This window comes from Oryzias latipes, chromosome 21 (genome assembly GCF_002234675.1).
Source record: "Oryzias latipes chromosome 21, ASM223467v1".
Lineage (NCBI taxonomy): Eukaryota > Metazoa > Chordata > Actinopteri > Beloniformes > Adrianichthyidae > Oryzias > Oryzias latipes.
In genome coordinates this window covers 2,510,395-2,534,159 of record NC_019879.2, presented here as the reverse complement: position 1 = coordinate 2,534,159, position 23,765 = coordinate 2,510,395, and the positions used below count along the sequence as shown (strand labels likewise).

The following is a 23,765-nucleotide window of genomic DNA, read 5'->3' as shown; positions in this document are numbered from 1 at the left end:
AATACCTATTTTCCACCATAATTTACAAATAAATTCTTCATAACTCAGACATTAGGATTTTTCTGGATGTTGTTCCTCATTTTGTCTCATGGTTGATGTCTACCTCTGATGAAAATTCTAGGCCTCTCATCTTTTCGAGTGGGAGAACTTGCACTATTGGTGGCTGACCCGCTGTGAGTGCCTGTAGGACGTCCATAGGACGGCCAGTTGCTCCGATGTCTCATTTTCTGATCTCTGACAGTCGGGTGGCAGGCCGGGGGCGCTCACTTACCTCTTCAACAGCGCTAACGGACTCCCTACGCAGTCCACAGGATTTAGGTGGGAGCATCAAAAAAGGGAAAGCCTACTGCTGAAAAATGACCAACTTCACTCTTACTTATTACCTTTGCGTGTTTAATAGGTGTCCCCACGACCTGTTGCTCGCAGCATGCCGGTAGAAAAATGAGCATGGACCATTTCCTCTCTGCAGGCCAGAGCAGTCTACGACTAATATTTTGTGCACGGAACCTGCGTGGTCCATACTGGCCTTTTGAACGCTCAGACGGCCTGGATCTAAGAACCCTAAGAACATGTGACTAAGGCTTTACATCGACTTAAAAGGAGAAGAAAGAACTTTATGTGCAGATTTTGCCTATTGGGGATTAATTTCAGAATTGTAACTCCCACGATAAACGAGGGAAGACCGTTTTCTTCTCGCTTCCTAATCCCATCTTTGTAAATCCAGGGGCAGAACAGAATTTGTACTGGAGTTTTAAAGTGGGGGGGTTTCCCTCAGTAGGTAATTACTGCCCTCCTGGTCTCTGATTGGTTGATTTTGCTCAGAGAACCCCATGAGAAAACCCTTACCAAAAGGTTGAAATCTGAAGACCGTTGCACTGACACATCCTTGTCATTTTTCTAATCCCATGCGATTAGATTTGAATCTGTTTTCTGTCTTCACCAAATGGAAACTTTCAGAGTAAAACCTGTTTTCCAGTCTGATCCAGAAACGTGTCTGAAGTTTATGTGCTGTTTTGTTAAAAACCAGGAATCTGTTGTGACTCTTTCCTCGTCATCTAACAGCTTTCTCCTTTATTCTCACAGGTTCCACACGAAAGGTCAAATCCCTCCGTGACCCCTCAGCCAAAATGTCCAAGTCGGACCCGCAGACGATGGCAACCATCACAATCACAGACTCTCCAGAGGACATTGCCCTTAAGATCCGCCGCGCCGTCACCGACTTCACCTCTGAGGTGACCTTTGACCCAGAGACACGGCCGGGTGTGTCCAACCTGGTGATGATCCACGCTGCCATGGCGGCCATCAGCGTGGAGGAGGCCCTGTCACAGGCCAGAGGGCTGGACACGGGAGCCTACAAGAAGCTCGTGAGTGACGCCGTGGTCCAGAGGCTGACGCCCATCCGGCACGAGATCGGGAAGCTGAGGTCGGACCGAGCGTACCTGGAAGGACTTCTGGCTCAGGGACGTAAAAAGGCTCGGGAGCTGGCCGCTCCTGTGCTCGCTGAGGTCCGACACAGAGTAGGTTTTTCCTGACACGCTGACCGCGGCAGAAGAGGCAGAAGGCCGAGAACTGACAGACTGGAGGTGCTGGAACCTGCAGAAGCTTCGTCTGCAGTACCTTTATGAATGCAGGGTGTCGCGTTTTCCCTTTGATTTTGTTGCTGCTTTCTGCCTCAAAGTCATAATAATAAAAACTTCAATAACAAAGTTACACATAAATCCAGCTGTGTTCAACCTCAAACCATTGAAGCTGTACTTGATTTTGAAGGTTTGGCGTTCATTTTAGGCTTGAAAAAGCTTTTTATTCATTGATCTGATGAACCAGATGTGAGCTCCAACTCAACTCATGATGCCATCCTCTTGACACGTTCCACGGGGTTTAGGTCCGACGAGTTGGCAGCCAATCGAGCACCGTGATGCGTGGGATCCAAGCAGGTTCTGGTGCCCCTGGCAGTATGGACGCTTCCAAGGTTCTGCCGCATCTCCATCCAGATCCTCAGCCGATGGAATCCTGTATTCCTCTAGAACATTCTGCTAGACTGTTGCGGTGATTTTAGATTGAAGAAACCAGAGTTTACCAACAGCAGTTCTGGACATTGCAGCCCAAAATGTGACTGTGGGGATTTCACTCTGGACCTCCAGCAGCTTGGGTTCTGCTCCTCACCAGTCTGCCTCCAAACCCTTGGACCTCGATTACCGAATGGGAGACGCATTTTCCTGGATCACTGTCCAGCAGTCCAGTCCTTCTTGTCTTTGGCCCGGTTTCCTCCGTTGGTCCAGGCTCAGAAGTGTCTTGACCCAACAGTTGTGGCCCGTCTCCTGAATGTGTCTGAATGCGATGGTTTTGGAAGCTGGTCCTCCGCCTCTTTCTGGACGTCTGCAGGTCCTTGAGTCTTCTGAGAATCCGCTGAAGTGGTCTGTTTTGCTGCTGCGTCTTCTCCGGACACATAACCTCCCTGGCTGGGAAGGTTTGTGGCTCACCCAGACTATGGAGGAGGTCCATGAGGGTCTTCTGGCTAGTTGTCTAAAGTCTGGAGTCTTCAGACTCTAGACTTTAGACACATCTTTTTAGCGTGGCTTTTCGATAATCTTATCTGATGTTTGAAAAAATGAATGTATGTTAATTATTTGTATGTATTTGTTTCATGTAATTTTTATTCACTTTTGTGTTTTAATATTAACATTCATTTTAAGTTTCTAACTTGAACTTCTTTATATGCTTTTAGCCCCCGTGTTGCCCTGTGGGGGGCCTTCAGGCCTTGCCGGTTTGGTCTGGGGCTGTTGCTGTGGGGCCCCCCACCCTTGCTGGGGCAGCCTCGTGGCTGTGAGTGGACCCTGTTGCTGTCTTGATCTGGGGGGGTGCTGTGGCGATGCTCCTGTGGCTGAGCTGCCTGCTGGCATGAACAGATTCCTAGTAGACGGTTTCCTCACTGCAGAGCCAAACCATGTGTCTGTTTTTTTAATTGCATTGTGTGTGGGGTCATAGGGTGGGTCTGTCAATGGAGGGGAGGGCAAAGGGTTGGGTTGGTTTAAAAAAAAAATTTTCATTTTGTTTGTCGTCTTGTTTTTAACTGTAAAGCCTCTGAGCTTTGTGCTGAAAATGCGCCTTTTTTATTAATTTATTTTTACAAATAAAGTCTGATTTTATGTAATTTGATTTAATTTGATTTGATTTGATTCCGTAACCTGTGCAGGAAGTTTTAGTTTAGATGATTCGTCGGTGACACTCCATTTAAGACATTCACGGCCTGCAAAATGTGGGATTTTTTCTCCAGATTTCCAATATTAAGAGAATAAGTTTTTGTGCTAAAAACCCCAATTTATGTTAAAAAATAAAAATGGTTAGCCCTGAATCTAAATACAATGGAGGTTTTTTATAATTGAATCAAGGACATGAATACACTTTTCTGTGATATTCTAATTCTTTGGGAAAAGCTGTTCATAGCCGCTACAGAAAAAATTTACAAACAGAATTTCTTAAAGAATTTGAAATTTCCCATTTCAAAGCTGTTGGTTACATGAGGAATATTTGTCGTGAATTTCTTTTTTGTAAATATTTTTCAATTAAAAACAGCGTCGGCTGACACTGAGGCTGGGTGCCTCCTGATTGGCTGAAGCCAAACTTCTTATTACACTTTGTCTTCATCATTGACACAGAAGAAGGTAACTTCTTTGTTCACATGAACACAGATGTGAGAGAATAGCCTGTAGGTGTTCATGTTTCCAGCATGGCAGCTGGAACCCGTCCTACATGAGCCATGTCTGCAGAAAACCTGAGCGCCTCTGCAGAGCGTCAGCGGACCAGAAAAACCTAAAACAGAACCTGGAACGCACTTTTGACCTCAATACCAATTCTTCTTGTTACAGATTTCTGTTATGTCCTTTAGATCTTTAGTCTGATTATTTCTAAAATAGTTATGTCAATTTTTTATATAATAATTAAGAATTTCATGGATATCTTTCTCTTTTCGTTTGTGTTGTCATCCCAACATCACACTTTAGCCTGTTAGTCCAAAAGAATTCTTCATATTTCAGAGAAAATCCAGATTTAGGGTGACAGAAACAAAAGTTGAAGGCTTCATTGCAAGTAAAGAAACAAAAAGAAACCTTAGTACCTCATAGGTGTCTGGCCTGCTGCAGAGGATGCTCTTAAAGCGGAAGTCTGGTTTTGAATGTACAAACCTGGAGGCTTCGTCTGTCTTTGTTTAAGCTTTGAATTGATTTTTGTTTCTGTTTTTCTCTTCATCCCTCCCTAACAGATATTCCTCCTGCTGCTTTCCATATAAAAAAATATATCAATAAATTCGAACAGATTCTTTGAAGAACAGAACAGAGCGCGCCAAATGCGCGTCATTTCAATGACGCGCATTTGGCGCGCTCCAGAAACTAGATTGAAACAAAAGTGTTTCTTTTTTTATTTTTTTTAATAACATATTTTGTGATTTTTGTTTTATTTTTTATTGAATTGTTGTTGTTTTTTAATCCGGATAGGATCGGGAATCTAAACCGTTGAAGGTGAAGCTTCTAAAAAGCTGCTCCGCTGAAAAACTTGCGTGGATTTAGTGGCGAACAGCTCAGCGCGCCTCATGCAGGCAGAGGCGCAGCGGGACGGAGGCGTGAAATGGAGCCGGACAGACAGATCCTGGGTTATTCAGCACAGACTCGGAAGTTTTGGGGTTTTTAAAAATCTTTTCTTTATTGTAAATATATGATCGATCAAAAAACATTTGTATTTATTAAAAAAAAAAACAGACTGTCAGATGAGAGAGGTTAAAAAGCAGCAGCGCGGACCGTCGGGGTTCTGCTGCCCCTCGAAGGGCAGTTTGTGTGGGGTCTGACTGAGGAGCTGCTGCTGCTTTATGCAGGCTAAATGCTGTGAAACCTTCTGCGCATGTCACACACTAACGATGCGGATCTGAGAGGAGGGACAGACACGCGCACCGTCCGAAAAAGAGGCCTCTCGTTCGTGGAAAATTAAAAAATATATATAACAAAATAAAAAAGCCTATCTGCATTTCCAGAAGAAAATGCAGGGTTCAATTGTGTATTAATTAATGGATAAAAAAAGAAACCTTCAAGGGTAATAATTGGTAAAAAATATCTAAATAAATAAAGGAATGATCAAAGTTGACCATAAGTAAAGTGAAAACAGCATAAAAACCCAAAAAGATGTTTGTGAAAAGCCGGGTATCGAACCAGCGAGTTTCTGCACCAAGGATTCTCCATGTTTTTCAATGGAGGCAAAAATCCTGGAATATCTGGAAAAGTTCATAGATTTAAAGGACCAAAAGTCACAGCTGGAAAAAGCTGAAAGAGTTGAACATTTAAATAGTTGAATGGTTAAAATAGTTGAACAATTGTCGAAAGAGATAAGCGGCAAAAACCGGTGGAATATACTAGAATAAAGAAAGAGAAACAGGAAAACAATGGTGGAAGGATTTTTAGCATTAAACTAATGAGATTTCCATTAAGTAAATAAAGCGTTTTACACATCTGCAATTATCTAACATTCACAGTTGCACTGAAAGAAAAAGGGCTGTGAGTGTGTTTGTGTGTGTGTGTGTGTGTGTGTGTGTGCGTGTGTGGGTGTGTGTGTGTGGCTCTGCGCTCTCAGTCCTGCCGCGCCTCTCCCGCCTCCTTTCGGCTGCTTTTCTCCTTTTTGTTTAGGAGCCTTTCTGCCTCCTGAAACTGCCTGAAGCTTTTCAGCCTCACAGCCCAATGATCTTCATCATCATCATCATTATCTTCATCATCATCCTTTCAGGCCGACCTGTGCTGATCGTCTGCAAACGAGTTGAGGTGAATCGGAGACGCTGTTCTGCTGCTTTTACGTTCAAGCACAACAATGATAATAATAATAATAATAAGTAATTATTAAATTTAATTATGAGAAAATGTTTTTTCTTATCAAGAAAGGTCGCTGGTAGGCCTAGTTAAAAAATAGAAGATGCAGTGTCCACGTATTATTATTTTTTAGAATATTTTTAGAAAAAGTTATTTTCGTGACAGTTGAGATGTTTATTTCTTTTTTTTATTTGCTTCTGAAAATCATTATTAAATTCAATCATGACTCTATAAACACTTGTGTTGTTTCTTCAACCTAATTCTTGGGATTTTATGTTGGGATATATTTTTGCGTTACGTTTTGGAGCAATCCTCATTTTGGGGGTTTTAGTGGTTTCATTTTATGTCAATTTACCCCCCCTCCCCCCCCCAGTTAAAATAACCCAGAAAAAGTTTGTCTTTTTAACCTCGTGGTCCGGTTGTAGAACAACCCGATTCTTTTTTAGCTGTGGAATTTGTTTTTTGTGATGTTTCGATATTTTCGCTTCAAAAACATTCGTTCGCTTGTTGATCAGTTTATTTCAAAATAGGTTTGAAAAAACATTAGATTGAGATTTCACCATTGACTCTGAACGCATCAGTCTGTGAGGGATGGATGGCTGAATCATGAAGACGGGCACAGTGGCCCTCGTGCGTTTGTGGATCCCCGCGCGCGCGCGCACAGCTCAGATGAGCTCCTCTTCAATCTGACAAAGCTGTCTTTAACTTTGACCTTTACCTTTTTAACAGTGACTGCACCTCTACTGAAAGCTCTGAACGGCAAAGCGCAGGCGCGCGGAGCCACGGCGCGTGATCCACCTGATCAGCAGTCCACCAAAAGGACCAGATATTATAGCAGGTCAGTGAACACACCGCGTGACTTGTTGACTCTTCATATTTGTGTGAAGTACTTGACTCAGAATCGACAGAAAGTGTTGTTGTGAGCGCAGCTGCTTTGTGTGCACGAGCCTCCGGATGGAGCGCGTCCATCAGGCCGCTGCAGTCACTTTGGTGCTGCTCCTCCAGAACTCCCATCTCCTCTCCGCTGCTATTGGACGGAGGACTTCATGCGGCTCTGTTTTCTGACTCCTCATTGGAACAGCACTTTTGACATGAAGGAAGGACGTCCAGCCCCTCGCGCCAGACAGAAAGGGGGAAAAAAACTCCCCCAGAAGTGAGTATCAATCAGACACAAGTTCGGGGGACAGAAAAGGCAAAAGGAGAAGAGGCTTTGACGCGGGGCGTAAAGCGGCAGACGGCATCCACAGCGTTCCCCGTCAGGACTCGATCCCTGCAGGATGACACAGACACAACTTTGACTCCTCGTTTTTTAGTCACTTTGGATTATTTCTGGGCATTTGGCGAGTTGGCGCCCCGCTGTAAACACTGACGTGTGCGCCTTTTACTGCTGTGCTTCGCTGCGTCGGACGAACGGAGAGGCTTTTTCTTGCCCCCATCGGGTGGATTTGAGAGAGATGAGTGAGAGGAGGCGATCTGCCGCAGCTCTGAGCTCGAGAGCCCACGCGTTTTCCGTAGAAGCCCTGATCGGCTCCAACAAGAAGAGGAAGCTCCGGGGCTGGGAGGAGAAGGAGCTGGAGCTGTCCATGGAGAGCCTGGCCACGGACGGAGAGGACGCGGCGCACTGTCTGGACATGGACCCGGGTCAGTCAGTGCGCAGCACCGCTGGGAAGCCCAGACTAGACGCAGCACCACGAGCCCACAAGTCCCGAGTCAGAACACGGGCTCAGTCAGAGCCCCGAGTCAGCAGGCAAAGTATCCCAACCCTCCCGCGGCTTCCTCTGAAGCTCTGATGTCTGTCTGACCAGGACGCGCGTGGAGAGGCTTGGTTCGTAGCGCAAAGATCCAAATAAAGTTTGCGTTAATTCCGACAAAATAATAAATCAAGAAAAAGTCAAAGTTCACACAAGTTCTGACTCGGGACTCGTGGATCTCCAGAAGAGGGTAAACATTTTTCAAACATGGACGCCTAAAGTTTTTTTCTTGCTCGGGCGGTTGGCCTCAAGGCCGCGCGGAGGTTCACCTAAGGAAACGGGAACATCACGACAAAACGAGCCTTTAAATGCGCTTCGCCGCTTTCAATCTGTAAAAAAACAAGCTCCAATCCTATAAAGGCGGATGTTGGTCACTATCTTTTTTTTCTAATCACTTTATTGTATTTATTTATATTTAGATCATTTGACGCGCAATCGTCTCCAGAATTGAGGCTGAAACGTTTCAGAGATGAAGAAAAACAAAAAGTCTTTGTCAACATGAGGCTCAACGTTCAGGAAACGCTGGAAGAAAAACCTAAAATATTTCAACAAATCAAAGAAATAAGGAATCAGGTTCTAATATAACCTGGAGGTTCCCTTTGGAACATGACCATGGAACATGTCGCGGCCCTGAGGTTTTCTCAGCCACATCTTAAACTTTATTTGTCTTAACAAACTTTATTGGAAGTGCTGCGCCGTGGTCGTTGGACAATCACCACCAGCGGCAAACAGGCCTCCGCTTTGGAGCCGCAGTCCTTGAGGCGCGAGGCGCAAATCCGCGCGCTTCTGTTCAATATTTAATCAGAATGAAAGAAAAAACAACAACACATCCTCTGAAGCTGTTAACGCGGACAGAAAAGATTCAGAGAACTTCTTGCGCGCCCGTTGCCATGGAGTTAACGCATTAAAAGAGCTCAGAAAAGACGTGGCAGGCGGAAGTGAAGTCTCTCTCCCTCCCGGTACCGCCGCCGGCTGACCTCTGGGGCGCAGCGGCCCAAGTTTTCATGAAAAACAAAGTCCTTCATTTGTCTTTGTGTCCAGAACGTGAGGGTTTGTACTCATCTTCTGTTCGGTGTTAAATCCGACACTAAACTTTAATGCAGCCGGTTTTATTTTATGCGTTTTTTTAAGCTGATGATCATTGAAAGACTTCCAGCCTCCCGGGCCGGCTGCTGCAGAACCCTCAGGTTCTGTTTGTGGCTCTTTTCCCGCCGCCCTGCAACAGTCTGTGGTTGACAGGAATCCTGGACGGAGGGGCTTTTATTTTTACCCCGCTGCTCGTATAACACGTTTATTAGCCTCTAAGACGGAAAGGCCCTCTAAGCCCCCCCCCCCCCCCCCTCCCATGTTCACCCGTTAATCCAACAAGTAAATCTGCTGTTTCTAACACCGGAACCAGAAACGCCCGTCAGGAAAGACATTTTCAGAGGTCTGGGTCTGAGAGCAGGACTTTAGCAAAGACTGTCAGGCGTCAGAAACCTGGTTTGCGTTAATGTCAGATGTTCTCCAGAACCGAACCGCTAACTTGGGTCATTTGATGAAGTTTCATTTGCGCAAAAACCGGTTTCCTAAAAGACTCGAGCTTTTTTTCTACTTTCCTGTCCGTTTTCAAACAGCCTGAAACTCTGAGGGACTGCAGAAAAAGGGATTTTTGTCTTAGGATTCACAAGGTTTGTGCAGTTTTGTGTGTTTTCAAAAAAAAGAACAAATAAACCGAAATGCTCAAAGGCTGCAGATGAAGGAAAAAGCGCCAAAACATCAAATCCTTAAAAAACAACCGTTGATCAAGTTCAATTTAGGTTTAACTAAACTAATACAAATGGAAAAAAGACACAAAAACACAAAGGGATACACAATATAAACAAACACATAATGAGGATTTCTTGATGGAAAGGTGCAGTGTGCGTGTGTGCGCGCGCGTCCCATCCATCAGTCTAAGCCAGGGGTCGGGAACCTTTTTGGCCAAGAGAGCCATAAACGCCACATATTTTTAAATGTAATTTCGAAAGAGCCATACAATAATGTAGCGTCCCTTTCCCACACTGAGGCACGGATACTTAACCTCTTTTAAGGTTCTTTATTCTGGTTACTGTAGACCACAACAAACGCCGTACAATTAATTCAGCAACTCCTGAATATCTCCTGTCGACATGAGACGAGAGCGCTTCTCCCAACTTTATATTCCCCTGCTCCCGCTCCAGCCCCTCCCATTTTCCTTATTCGGCCCATAGCTGAACCCCATTGGTCCAAACTACCTAACAACAGGCTGAGCGACAGAACTGAGAGCCAATCAGATCTCTGCTTGATGCGGTCAATGAACTCCAGAACTTTTAACGCGGCCCAACAGCCATCCAACTCAGTCCGCGACAATATGTTTAAAACTAAATATACAAATGAATGTGTGCATTTGATGTAATTTCAACATTTTTAAAGTACAATAAGTCTGTGGATTCTTTTTAATAACATTGTTATGCTATTGCTAATAAATGATGAGTATTCCTCGTGGTAGTTTTGCTGATCGTCTAGTCTTGTTGATACGTGGTGAGTTTCTGCTTCGTTCAGGCGTTGAGACTTTAAACGTGATCGTAGGTCTGAATGTTCTGTAGATGTGACAAAGACTGATCACATGCAGTCATGGAGCCAAACACACACTCACACGCCGCAGTGAGTGACGGGCAGCGGGTTTTACGTTTTTACAATCCCTGCGCGATTCACCTGCTGCCTGTCCCCACAACACCTCAGCCCCCCCCTCCCCCCCCTGCTTTCTTCCTCACACATCCCGTCCCCGCAACTGCGCGCTCTTTCTCAGAGACGGGAGCGCGCACTTTTAGGCACGGCAATTCACAGGTTTCCAGTTGGTACAAACTCTGTGAAATTATAGATAATTGTAAACTTATAGCGCTGGCGCAGATTTTTTCTCCAAGCACCGCTACTACTGCGCGCCTCTGGCATCGCATGGCGCCCGAGAAGGACTGGACTAATGATAAAAAAAAGTATAATTAAAGATTTGTCTGCGAGCCACATGTGACCATCAAAAGAGCCATATATGGCTCGCGAGCCATAGGTTCCCGACCCCTGGTCTAAGCGCTCGAGCCGCTTTATGACGCAGAACATCTGAGTGGAACTCATCTTCAGTCTAAATTCAAAGGAGATTAAATAGAAAAAGAGGAAAGCTTTTTTCTGAGAGTCACTGAAATCAATACAAAAAGGAAATATTTCATTCATTTAATACGAATTTGAGTTTGACAACATAAAAATATTTGTTTTAATTCAACATATATATATATATATATATATATATATATATATATATATATATATATATATATATATATATATATATTTTTTTTTTTTTTTTTTACAGAAAAGAGATTCTAACAAACACAAAGCCTGATAATTTTCTTCTGATGTTTGAAAACTTCCGTCTGATCCCATCCTTGTTTGTTCGCTCACACTATTCCCATCATTAGAAAACATTTTGTGTCTTTTTCCGGGCTGGGGGGCATTAGGCATAAAAACCATGGTGCGTCTTTTTTTAAATTTCAGCTTTTTCTGCTGAACATTTGTGGTGCATCAGTGTCGCGCGGAAGATTTGGCTCTGATGGAGGCGCGCTTCTGAGCTGAGATGCTGCTTCTCCTTTGATTGGCTGCAGCATCAGGCGGATTGCTCCGTCTTTGTTCCAGCTTAGCTATCCTGAACTAAAGAAGATCTGCGTCATGGATGGAAACTCCCGTTTGGTTTGAATTTGTTCCCGATGGATTGAGGTTTTATTCTCTCTGACATCGCGTCCTTTTGATGGTTGTAAATGCTCAGTAGATTCCATTTGGGACAGAAGGAACCCTTGATGGAAATTGTCATTAGCTGAATGTTTCCCATGAGGAATTCCTCCCAAGGCCCAGTTTCAATTTGAAGACGTTTGCTCGGCTTTCAGAGGTTTTTACGCAGCATCTCTCCTGCTTTTGGCATCAGCTCAGAGCTTCACGATGGTCCAAGCTCGACCGCTTCCCAGGCAGCTGCAGGTGATGTGGAGTCAGGCAGAAACCGCTGAGCTCCACTGCGCCAAGTTTCCTGCGTCAGATGAAGTCCGCTGCTCACCGCGCTCCTTCTCTTCCCAGCAGACTCGGAGGCGAGTCCGGGCTCGGACGGAGAGGGTCTCGCCGAGAGGACGTCGTGCTCCTTCGGCTCACCCGCCGATCTGGTCCCCGGCCCCTGTGACGCCTCTCCGCCTTTCTCCATGGAGGAGATCCAGGTGGAGCTGCAGTGCGCGGATCTGTGGAAGCGCTTCCACGACATCGGCACGGAGATGATCATCACCAAAGCGGGCAGGTAGGCAGAGCTGTCCCTCCTCAGGCGGCGGGACGGAGGCGCCATGGCGCAGACGGCCTGTGCGCCACCAACACCTTTCAACAGTTTGCGCCTTCATTTAGCGCAGCTCGGCTTTCTTAGATTTTTTTGTTTTACATTACATTCCTAAAATGCGGATTTCCAAAGACGTTCATTAGGATGGGGGCTCAAACCCGCGCGCGTCCTCCTGTCGGGGCGCCCGTTGGTCCTCCTGATGGGCCTGCAGCTGCAGCCTAACCCGAAGCTCGCGCCAGTTTAGTGAAACTGTTGAATTTCGACGCTGAAGGATCAGCGGGATCAGAGAAAAGACACCAGTTCACGACTTTAAGGCCATTTGGGTTTGTCCGTCAACCAAAGGAGCAAAAATATATTTACCTTTAAATATAATAAAAATCTGAAGTTAATTTATTTTATTTTATTTTTATATTGAAAGCTTTTAATTTAAACATCAATCACATTACAGGGGTTCTGCATTTGCCAATATATATATATATATATATATATATATATATATATATATATATATATATATATATATATATATATATATATATATATATATATATAATTTTTTATTTTACTTTACTGTAGAACACAAACCGTTGAATCCTCAGGCAGATTCGTTTCCAGGCCTGCATTTCGCCAGTAACGTTAAAGACACCGAAAAAGTTCACAGGTGGACTCAAACCGTTAGAAATATCACTTCCCTCTGAGCCTTCGTCTGTAAGCTCCGCCCCCTCACGCCGCTTCCTAAAACCCTGAAGGTCGCTGCTCGTTTCCCGCTTTTATGGACAGGCCTTAAATTGATCAACAGCTTGTAAATGGAGCCACAATGCGAGCGCGCGCGGGCAGACAGGGAACGGCCGGGGCACGCGGATGTGGCCGCGCGCATTTCACGGCGTGCTCATAACAAGGCCATAAATCCAGCGCATGCAGGGCTGTGCGCAGAGCACAGGCCTCTTTTCTCATTAGGAAAAGACGATTTATGAGCTTTAAATGAAGAAGGGGAAATGTGGCGTTTGATGTGCAAACGGAGAGCAGGGCGGAAATGTGCCTCCACCGGAGCGGAGGCCGGACAGTTTGGGAGATTTTAGTCAGTGGACAACCGGCTGAGAATTTCAGATTGAAGGGGTTAAAGAATAATAACCTCTGAACTGTAAAGGGAAACGTTTCTAGAAGGTTTTAGGAAGGAGAACTGTTCTAACTTTGGGAATATTTGAGCGTTTTTCCAGCATCACGTGATGAGGCTCTGATAAAAGTAAAAGAGCTTTTTTGCAATAAAACCTATCAAAAAATTAAAAGTTTGACATAAAAAAAACATCTGGAGGCTCACGAGAATTTCTCATTGATTCTTGTTTTTTAAAGTTTGTTAAACTATTTCCACCAATAATAGTGATGATTTGTCAAGAGTTTACAGGAGTATTTTGTTGCATTTCATCTATTAAAAGCAGACATTTCTTTGCAGTGAGAACGATGCAGAGTTATTTATTTATTTTCAAATCTCTAAATCTGTTATTGTTGTAATTTGGTGTTTTCCCATCATTTCTTTGATTGAAATAAGATGAAGTTCATGATCTGAACCAAAATGTTCCTCTTTTCTCAGGAGGATGTTTCCAGCCATGCGGGTAAAGATCGCAGGTCTCGACCCGCATCAGCAGTACTACATCGCCATGGACATCGTTCCCGTGGACAACAAGAGATACAGGTATTGTGACATTTTACGCAGCGAGAACCGAAGGACTTAAAGCTCTTAAATGCGTGTTCTGCTTGAGATATGAGGGTGATTTCCTCTCTGAGCATGCAAATCTGCAGAGGAGAAACACATCTGCAGCTGGAAACAGCCGGGCTTTTTCTCCAGCATGCAGCTGGCTCTGTGTGCACAAGCAGACGTGCACCCTGCTGCTCTGAACGCTGCACATGCTCAGTTTGGGGACTTTCTGCCTCATCTAAAGACCATTTATCATGCTGCAGTCGTTCATAACAGGATTTAGATTAATCCAAGGTATTGTCTCAGTCCAGGAAGTTTTTTTTTTGTTTCTTTCTGTAAGCTGTAAAGCAGAGAAAGCATGCTCTCCCATCATTTGGATCAGGGATGTGACAAAGAGTGCATGTGCTGGAGGACGGCTCATTTATGATGGATCTTTCTGGAGAAGCTATATGACTGATTTCCTGGCTCTCTGCGAGTCTCCCCCGGTCTGAGCCAGAGAAAGAAGATTGAAATGTATTCATCATCCCGCTGCTGCAGAGTCAGAGCAGAGCTGCGTCCGTGTCTGAAGGCTGTGACGGGGTAGAAAGCAGGGCAGGACGGCTCTGCTGCCACCCGTTCACAGTTTTAAGGTTGACTTTATGGACAATGAGAGAGGAGGATGAGCGCCTGCACGTTCTGACGCTTCTTCTGAGGCAAACAGATGATGTTTTTCTGATGCATTCAGGTGCATAAACATGATCTTTTACATATCTCCTAAAACTTGAATGCTGTTTTCTAAAGACATTTGAATATTTTGTACAATTTGTTTTAACGGAAGAAGGAGTAAGTCTGGAGACTTTCCCTCCTCTCCTGTTTCTAAAGATTCAGGACATGTAAATGCATTTAAAAGGATATTTCACCATGATTTAGAATTAAAAAGGAAAACATTTTACTAATTAAATAAAATGTAAATATTTTTCAAATGTTAGGTGTTTTCTAAATCCAAACAATTATTTGACAAACTTAAATATTTTGCATAAACTGTCACATTTCTGCCATTCAGGCTGTAATGAGTTAAAATTAGATTATTATTCACTGTTTGGAAGTTGTGAGAAACAAAAAAGAAACCTGTGGAATGCTTCAGCCGAAACCTTTAGTGACGATGAAAACGAGTTTCTGTTTTGGATTCTCTCAGTTTGGAACATCCAGATGTTGATGTTCGGCTTCAGAGCAGAAACACAAAGGCATTTCAACGTTAACCCTTAGAACTCATCAAATCAATTTACACCGATTCACATTTTTCCTTTACAAACCAATTTTTATACATATATATATATATGTAAACATTTATAAAAAGCCTCCACAATAAATCGAAAATGTATCGTTATCTCAATATTAAGCTGTGCAATGCAAGAGACGGTGAGAATTGCAATAAATTGTCATCTTAAATTTGCTAAAAGAATTTTATGGCAGCTTGATGTATTTAACCAATCAAATAAATCCTGTTCTGCATTTGACCAATCAGATGGAGCCCTTTTATTTTAGATTCTCTCCTGTAGACGAGGGTCATTCGGAGTATCATTTAAATTATGTTGACTCTTATTCAAACTAAACTGTTGCAGTGAAATGGAAATGAAGATTCTGGTCGTTTTGCTATTTGTTCATGTCTCTCAAGTTATATTGACATCGCAATATTGATCAGTAATATCTCAAATCACAAGTTTTCCTCACATCGTGCAGCCTTAACATATAAATTTACATATATTTGGGGGGGGGCGTAAAAGCAATTTAACACACAGGTCAGATTTATTTAACGCTGCCTAAATGGGAACAACATGAGCTGCTGTAGAATGAAAAACAGTCAGTTGTGATCTGACCTCCTGCAGCCTTTCTTTACGTCCCTGTTGGAAACGTTTTCCAGTCTTTTTGCCTCAGTGTCTGCCGCTCCAGTCAACCAAGACGTGGTGGAGGATTCCTACAGGCTAGGAGATCTTGTAAAATGAAATAGGATTTTCTCCCTCACTGGGGACTCTACCGCACGCAGGGCTTTGCTAACGGAGCTGGAAGCCGTCCGTCCCGCTCCGTCTCTGCAGTCTGGAAACACAGTCTTTATGTGAGCTGACTTGCAAAGACTGTCTGTGGAACCACGCTCATTAAATATGTGGATCCCTCCATTAAACACATTTCTTTGTGTGGACTTCACTCAGTTTGCTGCTTGAGTTGCTCCTAAAGTATTTCATGTCTCTGCTCTGCCAAACACATGGCACAAAGGGACATAATTCAAGTTTCTGCTGATCATATGCATCTGCAAAAAAACATCTATGATCCAAACATCACCCCAATGACACTTTCATGAATGCTGGAAAAAAAAGGGAAATAGTTGCAGAGAAGTTTTTTTGTGATCTCCACCTGTTTTAAAATATGTTTAGATTTTAGTACAAATCTCTTTTCTTAGGAGGGAAAAGGCCAAATGCGTATCTTTGAATTCTTACATGTTTAGTTGCAATGCTAAAATACATTTTGTTATGATGTGTGATTATGTGATGATGGTCTGCTGAGTCTCTGCAGACATTCAGATTTTTTTACAGGATTCTCATAAAACATCACATTAGTGATATTAAAAGTGTTAACTGATGCTCTGCTTGAACAAATGCAGGTGTAGGTGACCACCTCCATCCTCTGTAACGCCATTGGCTGAGTAAAAGCTCGTAAACAAGTGAACAGGTGTACCGGATGAACTGTGTGGTGACGGCGAACACACTCATCGTGAGTCACGTTGCAGACCTGTCAGGATAACGTCAATCCAGCAGCGAGCACAAACCTGATCTGAGGACCTCACAGGAATCCGATCTAATCTGATCCTTAGGTTGGGTCCGAATTCCTGCACTACCATGTAGTGCGTTTGCCACCGGAACCAAATCCAGAGCCCTGGAAATTTCCCAGAAATCTCTGCGAAAAACCAGTGTGCATGGATCCTCATTAGATTGGAGAAAATAGACCACAATGCATTGCGTCGGAACAATTTTTGCCAAAAAAGTGTATATTTTTTAAATAAACCATCAGCGTTTTTTTTAAATCTTATTATCAATTATTAATTGGATTTTAACTTTGTGAAATCTATGACGTCATATCCGCCGCTGAAAAAAAAAAAGTAGTGAGCATGGTTTCCGAATTGCTTTTAAATCCAGCACTTTACAGTTTTTTAGTAGTTGGGGGTTAGGGTGGGAATTCAGACACTGTGTCTGAATTTCCACCCTAACCCCCAACTACTAAAAAACTATGGTTGTGTCCGAATATTATGCACTAAATTTTGTGTTCGCCATTTTCTAGCGCTGTCCGAATCTACAATTCCAAAATCCAGTGCCCTGGAAATTTCCCAGAAGTCTCTGCGAAAAACCAGTGTGCATCGATGCTCGCTAGATTGGGGAAAATAGACCACAATGCATTGCGTCAGAACAAAAAATGCATTTTTTTTAAAAGAAACCATCAGCGTTTTTATCTTCAGAAGACAGTGGACTCATAAATAATCATCGCAAAATGTTCATATCAATTTGATTTTAACTTTGTGAAATCGATGACGTCATATCTGCCGCTTAAAAAAAAAAAACAAGTAGTGAGCGTGGCGTCCGAATTGCTTTTAAAATTGAGGGCACTAGGCCTTTTTTTTAGTAGTTAGGGCTTAAGGTGGGAATTCAGAGAAGCGCTCAACCTGTCAGCCAGCAGGAGCACCTATAGAAACATGGGAGGACGCACACACACACACACACACACACACACACCCACACACACACACACACCGCCAGCACCTCTCAGGCTGCTTTTGCTTTGTGCTTCACGTGCGCGTCTCTATTAATGAAGTTCATGTGCGTTGGGTCTGTGCGCGGCGTTCTGCACTAAAACAATGAGGTTTGAATTTGTGCGTGCATTTCTGCAGGGTTTTGTCAGCTGCATGGGTTCGGTGCTGGCCGAGAAACCAGAAAGCCCCCCCCCCCCCCCCCCCCCCCCCCCGCCTGCCCCCATCTGTCCAGTAAGAGTGTCACATAAAGTCCAGCCTTTATTGATCATGCTGCTGCCAGATGGCAGATTTATGGAAGATCAAAGCGGGGCACTAATCAGATTTCCAGTCCTGTTTGGGACTAAAGTTTCGGCGTTTCTGAGAACATTGCCGCCTACGCCATGCAGAACAATCCAAACAGGAAATTACAAGAAACGCCTGGCGTTCTGCGTTGCTGTGCATGTGTGTGGAGGTGTGCGTGGCCTTGATGTGACACTTTTCTCCATAATTTCACGTTTCTACTCCACTGTCCTCCTGCTGCCAAAGAAAGTCTCAAAGTGGAGTTTGAGCCTGAAAATGTCGCTGGTTCTAATCCCAAAGGCAGACCCAAGTTGTGTGCGGATCATACGTCCAGTGGCCTTGAAGCGGGTAAAGTCAACTGTCTCCAGTCATAAGAATACTAAATGAAAGTTTTTTATGATCTGATCCTAAAATCCACAAAAAAGTGGAAGTAAAATATATTAAAAAAGAAAAAGTTCACTGTTTGTGGAAAGATCTTTAGGAAAAAATACCAGGCTGGTCTGGAGACGCCTCAGTTTCTCAGAGGTTTGCAGACAAAAGCTGACTCTGGTCCTTTGGATCCTTGTGAGGCTGAGCCGGTGAAAGTGGGGAAAGACGGCATCAGCTGTCGAGACGAACTGAAGATAAACACACGGCAGGAAATCTGAGGGTGTTTCGTCAGAATCGGTTTCAAGTGTCTGGAGTTTGGATCTTTGTTGCAACTTGGCTGTTTGATTTGGTGGAAGAGTTCAAATAAAACAATAAAAAACAACATTTGATGTCATTAAATCCACTTTTTCATTAATCCTGATATATTTTTTGGCTTTGAATGATGCTCCTTGAGGGTTGAGAGCTCACTAGGCTTTAGCTATTACAAAATGATGAGAGGAGGAAGGCCTGCAGATGAGTGGCGGGTCAGACGGGCGTCCGGCGGCGGCGAAGCGGCTCTGACCTCCCGCACGGACCGGAGCGCCTCTCTCCAGCTTTCTCTGAAAAGGGTCAGGAGTCTGTTCTCAGAACTGTGACGAGGCTCGACTTTATTAGCCACTGGCTGAAATAGCAGCCCAAAAGCTCCAGACGCTTCAATGAGCGTGTCAGAAAAGCGGGAGTTCACCTGCAGTTGAGCAAAGTCTAAAAACAGGGTGCTGAGAAATCAAGACCTTCAAAATATTAAAGAAGACTTGACAGATTTATGTGGAACGCTAAACTGGTGTGAAGGACGTGCGTCGTTCCTTCCTAAGCAGGCCAGCTTCAGCTTAGAAAATGCAGCTTTTATCATTTTGTTCCAGACGCCTCCTGCAGCACTTTCTTTGCACTCTGGGAAACAGGCGACAGATTCACGGAAATCTTTAGGCCGGAGAGATCTGCTCAGATCAAACCTCCTCCTTCTGATCCTCAAGGCAGATTTCCCGGAGAAACCAACCACCTCAAGGAATTCAGAGGATAGACATCCAACTTCATGGATTCATGGAATTGTTTTGGTTTGGGTTGTTATAATCCTTCAAATTCCCCATTAAATCCAGCTGTGGCCTAATCCAAAACCAATTGTCTTTAGGCTGTTCAAATGCCAGTGTGAAATAATAAAAACTCATGAATCCTGACGGATCATTTACTGTCACCTGTTTGAAAATGCAAACTATAGGATGAAGGAGGATTTGATCAGTTTGTTCAAAGAGCCTCCTTTAAATCTATAAAGTGACAGGTGATGATTTTTTTTTCTATGTCACTCATTTCAAAATATTAAAAACAAATTATGAACTTCATGCAAACAAAAGGTTTTTGAACTAAATTTCTAAACGTGGATGATAGGAAACATTTTTCAGATACGCATTTTTATGGCCTTTAAAAGTGAAACTTCCATCTAAAATGCTGACAGTAACAAGATGACAGAAAATCAAAGGACTTTTTGACTGTGATTCAGAAAATATCAGGAAATCTAAAGTTCTTTGAACAAGCTTCATAAAACAGCTGAAAATCCACCTCATGCCACATCTTTTCCCTCCAGAACTCTCAGCCCCCACAGTGGTGGCCCGACGGCGTGCTCGCCAGCGTTCCCTCACTGGGCTATTTTTCATAAACGGTGTGTACGAGGAGGCTGAAGGCCCGCCGGCAGTAACAAATGAGGGTTCTGTCCGTGTTTCAGCGCTGACTGATGACTTTGGCAGAGAAGCTGCAGATAAAACACTTTGGAGCGAGCGCAGGGCCAGAACTAAAGGCAAACAGCTGTGCTGCACAATCGCTGTCCTTCACGACCAGCACCACTCTTCTTTTTTCACTCGTTTGTCCTTTGACTTCATCTCACTCCATTTCTCTCTTTTTATCTGAGCCCGCCCGCTCTTTGATTCATTCCTTCAAAAAAAAAAAAAACATTTTCTGCTCTTTCTTGCGAGTTAAATTTAAGGAGGCTCCACATTGGTTTCTGTCCCTCTCTTCCTTGCATTCTTTCTCCCCCCCCCCCCTGCTGTTGAATGGGCGGGACGCCCCATTGTACTTAAACCTCATCAAATATTATGGCTTTTCTTAATTGAAAGAATGCAGCAGGGCCTGCGACTGCATATGGAAGGTTTTAGTTCACACTTGTTCAAAATGTCTTGCACAACGCAGAAACAGCAGAGGAGCTTTCGCGGCTGTTGCTGTGGCAACCCGGCTCCACACTTAGAGTTTGTTTTGGAGGAGCCTGAAAAAAAAAAAAAAGAAGGGTTGGAATCCCAGTGGGATGCTGTAAGAACCCCCCGCAGGTTTTGGAAGCAGTGAGGTGATGAGAGAATGGAAGAGCTCCGCCTGATTTTTCAGGAGAGAAAAACAAGATCAGCTGTTTATATTCAAGGGCAAACGAACGATGAAAGTCGGTTCATCGAGCGTTCATGCAAGATGAAGTCTGTGTTTCCTGTTTGAATCTGAAAGCTCTCTCCATTCCTTCCTTGCAGGTATGTGTACCACAGCTCCAAGTGGATGGTGGCGGGAAACGCGGACTCCCCCGTGCCCCCGCGGGTCTACATCCACCCGGACTCTCTGGCCTCAGGAGACACGTGGATGAGGCAGGTGGTCAGCTTTGACAAGCTCAAGCTCACCAACAACGAGCTGGACGACCAGGGACACGTAAGAAACACTCCCTACTCCCTGTTCTTTGCTGTTGCTTTGCCAAATGGAGATATTAAAAATGAAAATGTTGTGTTCTTCTGCATCTTAATGAAGCAGGGGGGATTAAAACGAGAGCAACGCTTTAATGTCTCTGTCAAAAATACCAAAAAGACAATTATTGTTAATGTTTCACCTTTTAAGAACTGAAGTTCTTACAAACTGACAGATAGGAAGCTGCCACAAAGTTATTTCATGGTGAAGCCATCAGATGGCAAAAATTCTGATAACTATTATTAATCATAATAATTTTCAATAACTTCGTTTTTAAATGTGTAATTTGTGTTCTACTGATATTGAAATTCAATATAATATTTTCCTTGTCTCCTGTTTCCTATGGTGTTAACATTTGCACCTCAAGTTAACAACAACAACAACAATAATAATAATGTTAATAATAATAAACAATATTGATTTAGTACTTTTTTTTTTTACACAAACACTTTTGTCAAATCCTTTCAAACTGCAAACACTGACCTTTTTCTGTGACCGAACAGAGAATCCCCACCTTTCTGTCTGACAGCTGCTGAACAAAACATCTGCAGAAAATTCCAAACAGATTAAAAAGAAAGAAACAGAACAAATATGTTCATGCTGTGTCACATTTCTGTGACCAACGTAAAAACCAGAGGTCGGCTATTTCCTGCCACATTTCACCAAAGTGACCTTGTAAAGGTGAGGTGCAGTCGTTCACATGGTCATTTGCATCGGTTCCCTTTCACACTGCACTTGTGAGAGTGGACCAAACCACCCGGCTGGTGGAACGGTTTGAGGGCTAGCTCAGCTGAAAGGAGCACTAATCTGAGGAGGAAACTAACCCCGCTATTCGTCTGACTGTTGGTGGTTGAGAAGCGCTTCAGCTCTCACACGGAGAAGAACTTTCCCAACGTTTGACTGACTTGCGCTTCTTCCAGTTTCTGAGAAGCGGCTCTTTCTTTCACATGGAGGTGGAGTCATGGCTGTCTTACATCTGGCTAACTGTTCTGTCTCCGTCACTGACGTCCATCTTGGTTGGATGCATCGTGGACTAACATTTGACTGCATACTTAAAACACAGAGACAGAAGCAGAGACACCACTGGATCATCTGGAAAGAGAAAAAACAGAGTAAAGGACGCACAAACGCGTTGGGTAGCAGCCTCAGAGGAAGTGGCTGTTGTGTGTGCAGTGCCATGGCGATGCAGTCAGCTGTTGCCTTTCAGCAGAGACAGCTGGAAAGAACAGATGCACGCTCCGCCACTTCTTCATGACTGGATCGACTCTGCAGAACTGAAGGTTGGCAGAGACCGGGGGTGTTCACGGACAGACACACCCACCAATAAAATGTTAACTGTCGAGTCTAATTATGCTTTAACTGAGCACAGAAGCTAAGTAGTGAGGATGCGGATGAATTCCTGCAGGATTTTAGAGCCACACAATTGGTGCTTGGCTGGTTCTGTGTTCGCTTGGAGTCATGTCTTTGCTTTCCACATAACTCTATGGCACCATCTATCTGCTGTTGACCTGGATCAGGTGTGTTAAACCAATAAGGAGCTTCAATGGCAGGATGGTTGGAACTGGCCCTCGAGGCCTGGATTTGGTTCACCCCTCCTCTATGAGGCTAAAGCTCAAAATGATGCCACTCCTTAGTGTTCTTGATAGATTGCTAGGAGTTTCTGATACGATTCATAGTCGATATCGGTTCATTTGAATCCATTTAGAAAAATCCGATTCACTGAAATACTAGACCGCACTCTGCAAAACATTTTTGGTAAAAACAGATTTGGCTGCCTGTGGTTTGACGCCCCAAGTTTGAAATCACAACCACAGCGACCAAAATCTCCTTTCTGACTCACCGGAGAAGTTGACTGTAGATAAATAAAAATCTACCAACCATTATTTAACAAGGTAAAAAACTATTGCTGTTAATTAAAAAAGTGTTATACAGTATTACGTTACATTCAAACGGAGAAGAAGTCACAGCATCATGAAAACATCAGATAAAAACATTTTTTTTCAAAGGATCTCCTGTATTGATTTCTAATCCATCTTTGCTTTTGCTTTTGCCGTTTTCACGCCATCTGGGAAATTTTTGGTTTTCAATCCCAAATGAGTCGTTTGTGTTTTCCTGCTGAAAAACCCCCCATGAGAAAAGGGCTTTCAGTCCATCACCTGTATTCTGAACCAAAGATTCAAACCTGCAGAGAAAACGAGGACAGATTCCCTGAAGAGGAGCAGACGGTCAGAACAAACACCTTTTACCTGATTCTGCCCCCAGATGATTCATGTTTACATGAAATCATAAAAAACTGCCTAAAAACAGGATCATGTTTAGCATCATAACATTTAGCATCGTCTCCAAATTAACACTTTTTATTAAACTTTCTGTTGCCGCTGTCAGTCCAGCAGATTTATCCTCCAGTTCTTTCTGGATCCTGGTAAAAATCCTCACATGTTCCGCTGCTTCATCAGCCAAAACTAAAGGCTACACGGAGGCAACTAGCAGAAATGACAGGGGTGGGGGGCTCTTCTCGCTTCCCTTTAGCTGCGACGGACTGACTTTTCTCTGAACAACGGAAGCCCAAGAGAACAGAGAGCTGTGAACGTAAAACCTCCATTTTCCCAAAACATCAAACATCACGTGTGAATGCCTCAGAGCTGCACTGATGGACGGCAGGAAAAGCCGTTCTCCGACTCTCTGATCTTCACCCGTTGAAGCCTCTCCGCTCTGAGCGGCTTTATAAAAGAGTATACGTTTAGGATTTGGAACCGCACCTTTGATTTGAAGATCTTGCAACATTGCATCTTAATCATTTGATTTGCAGAGCTCTGCAGCCCCAACGGGGGGGGGGGGGGGGGTTTGGGGCTGTGGGATCAACTGCCTCACTGACACCCATCAGTTCTTAGTGACTGCTGCACAAATTTGAACTGAGTTTCGTGTCAGCAATATTTCACTCTGTTCCAAAAAA

The 23,765-nt window shown here is 43.8% G+C and overlaps 2 protein-coding genes across 3 annotated transcripts in view; both read left to right on the top strand.

Annotated features, from left to right (window-relative positions):
• The window catches only part of wars2 (tryptophanyl tRNA synthetase 2, mitochondrial), a 31,894-nt gene extending 28,739 nt beyond the window's left edge, over window positions 1-3,155 (top strand). Inside the window, exon 6 of the mRNA XM_011489207.3 lies at window positions 1,084-3,155. Coding sequence (XP_011487509.1) covers window positions 1,084-1,532 — 449 coding nt within the window. The 3' untranslated portion in view covers window positions 1,533-3,155. The remainder of the gene's footprint in view (window positions 1-1,083) is intronic.
• A 3,592-nt stretch (window positions 3,156-6,747) lies between these two features.
• Window positions 6,748-23,765, top strand: part of tbx15 (T-box 15) — a 33,968-nt gene continuing 16,950 nt past the window's right edge. Inside the window, exons 1-4 of one of the 2 annotated variants that reach the window (XM_023950849.1) lie at window positions 6,748-7,484; window positions 11,711-11,921; window positions 13,543-13,644; window positions 20,608-20,779. In XM_023950849.1, coding sequence (XP_023806617.1) covers window positions 7,298-7,484; window positions 11,711-11,921; window positions 13,543-13,644; window positions 20,608-20,779 — 672 coding nt within the window. In that variant the 5' untranslated portion in view covers window positions 6,748-7,297. The remainder of the gene's footprint in view (window positions 7,485-11,710; window positions 11,922-13,542; window positions 13,645-20,607; window positions 20,780-23,765) is intronic. The other variant, XM_023950850.1, reaches the window with a different exon arrangement.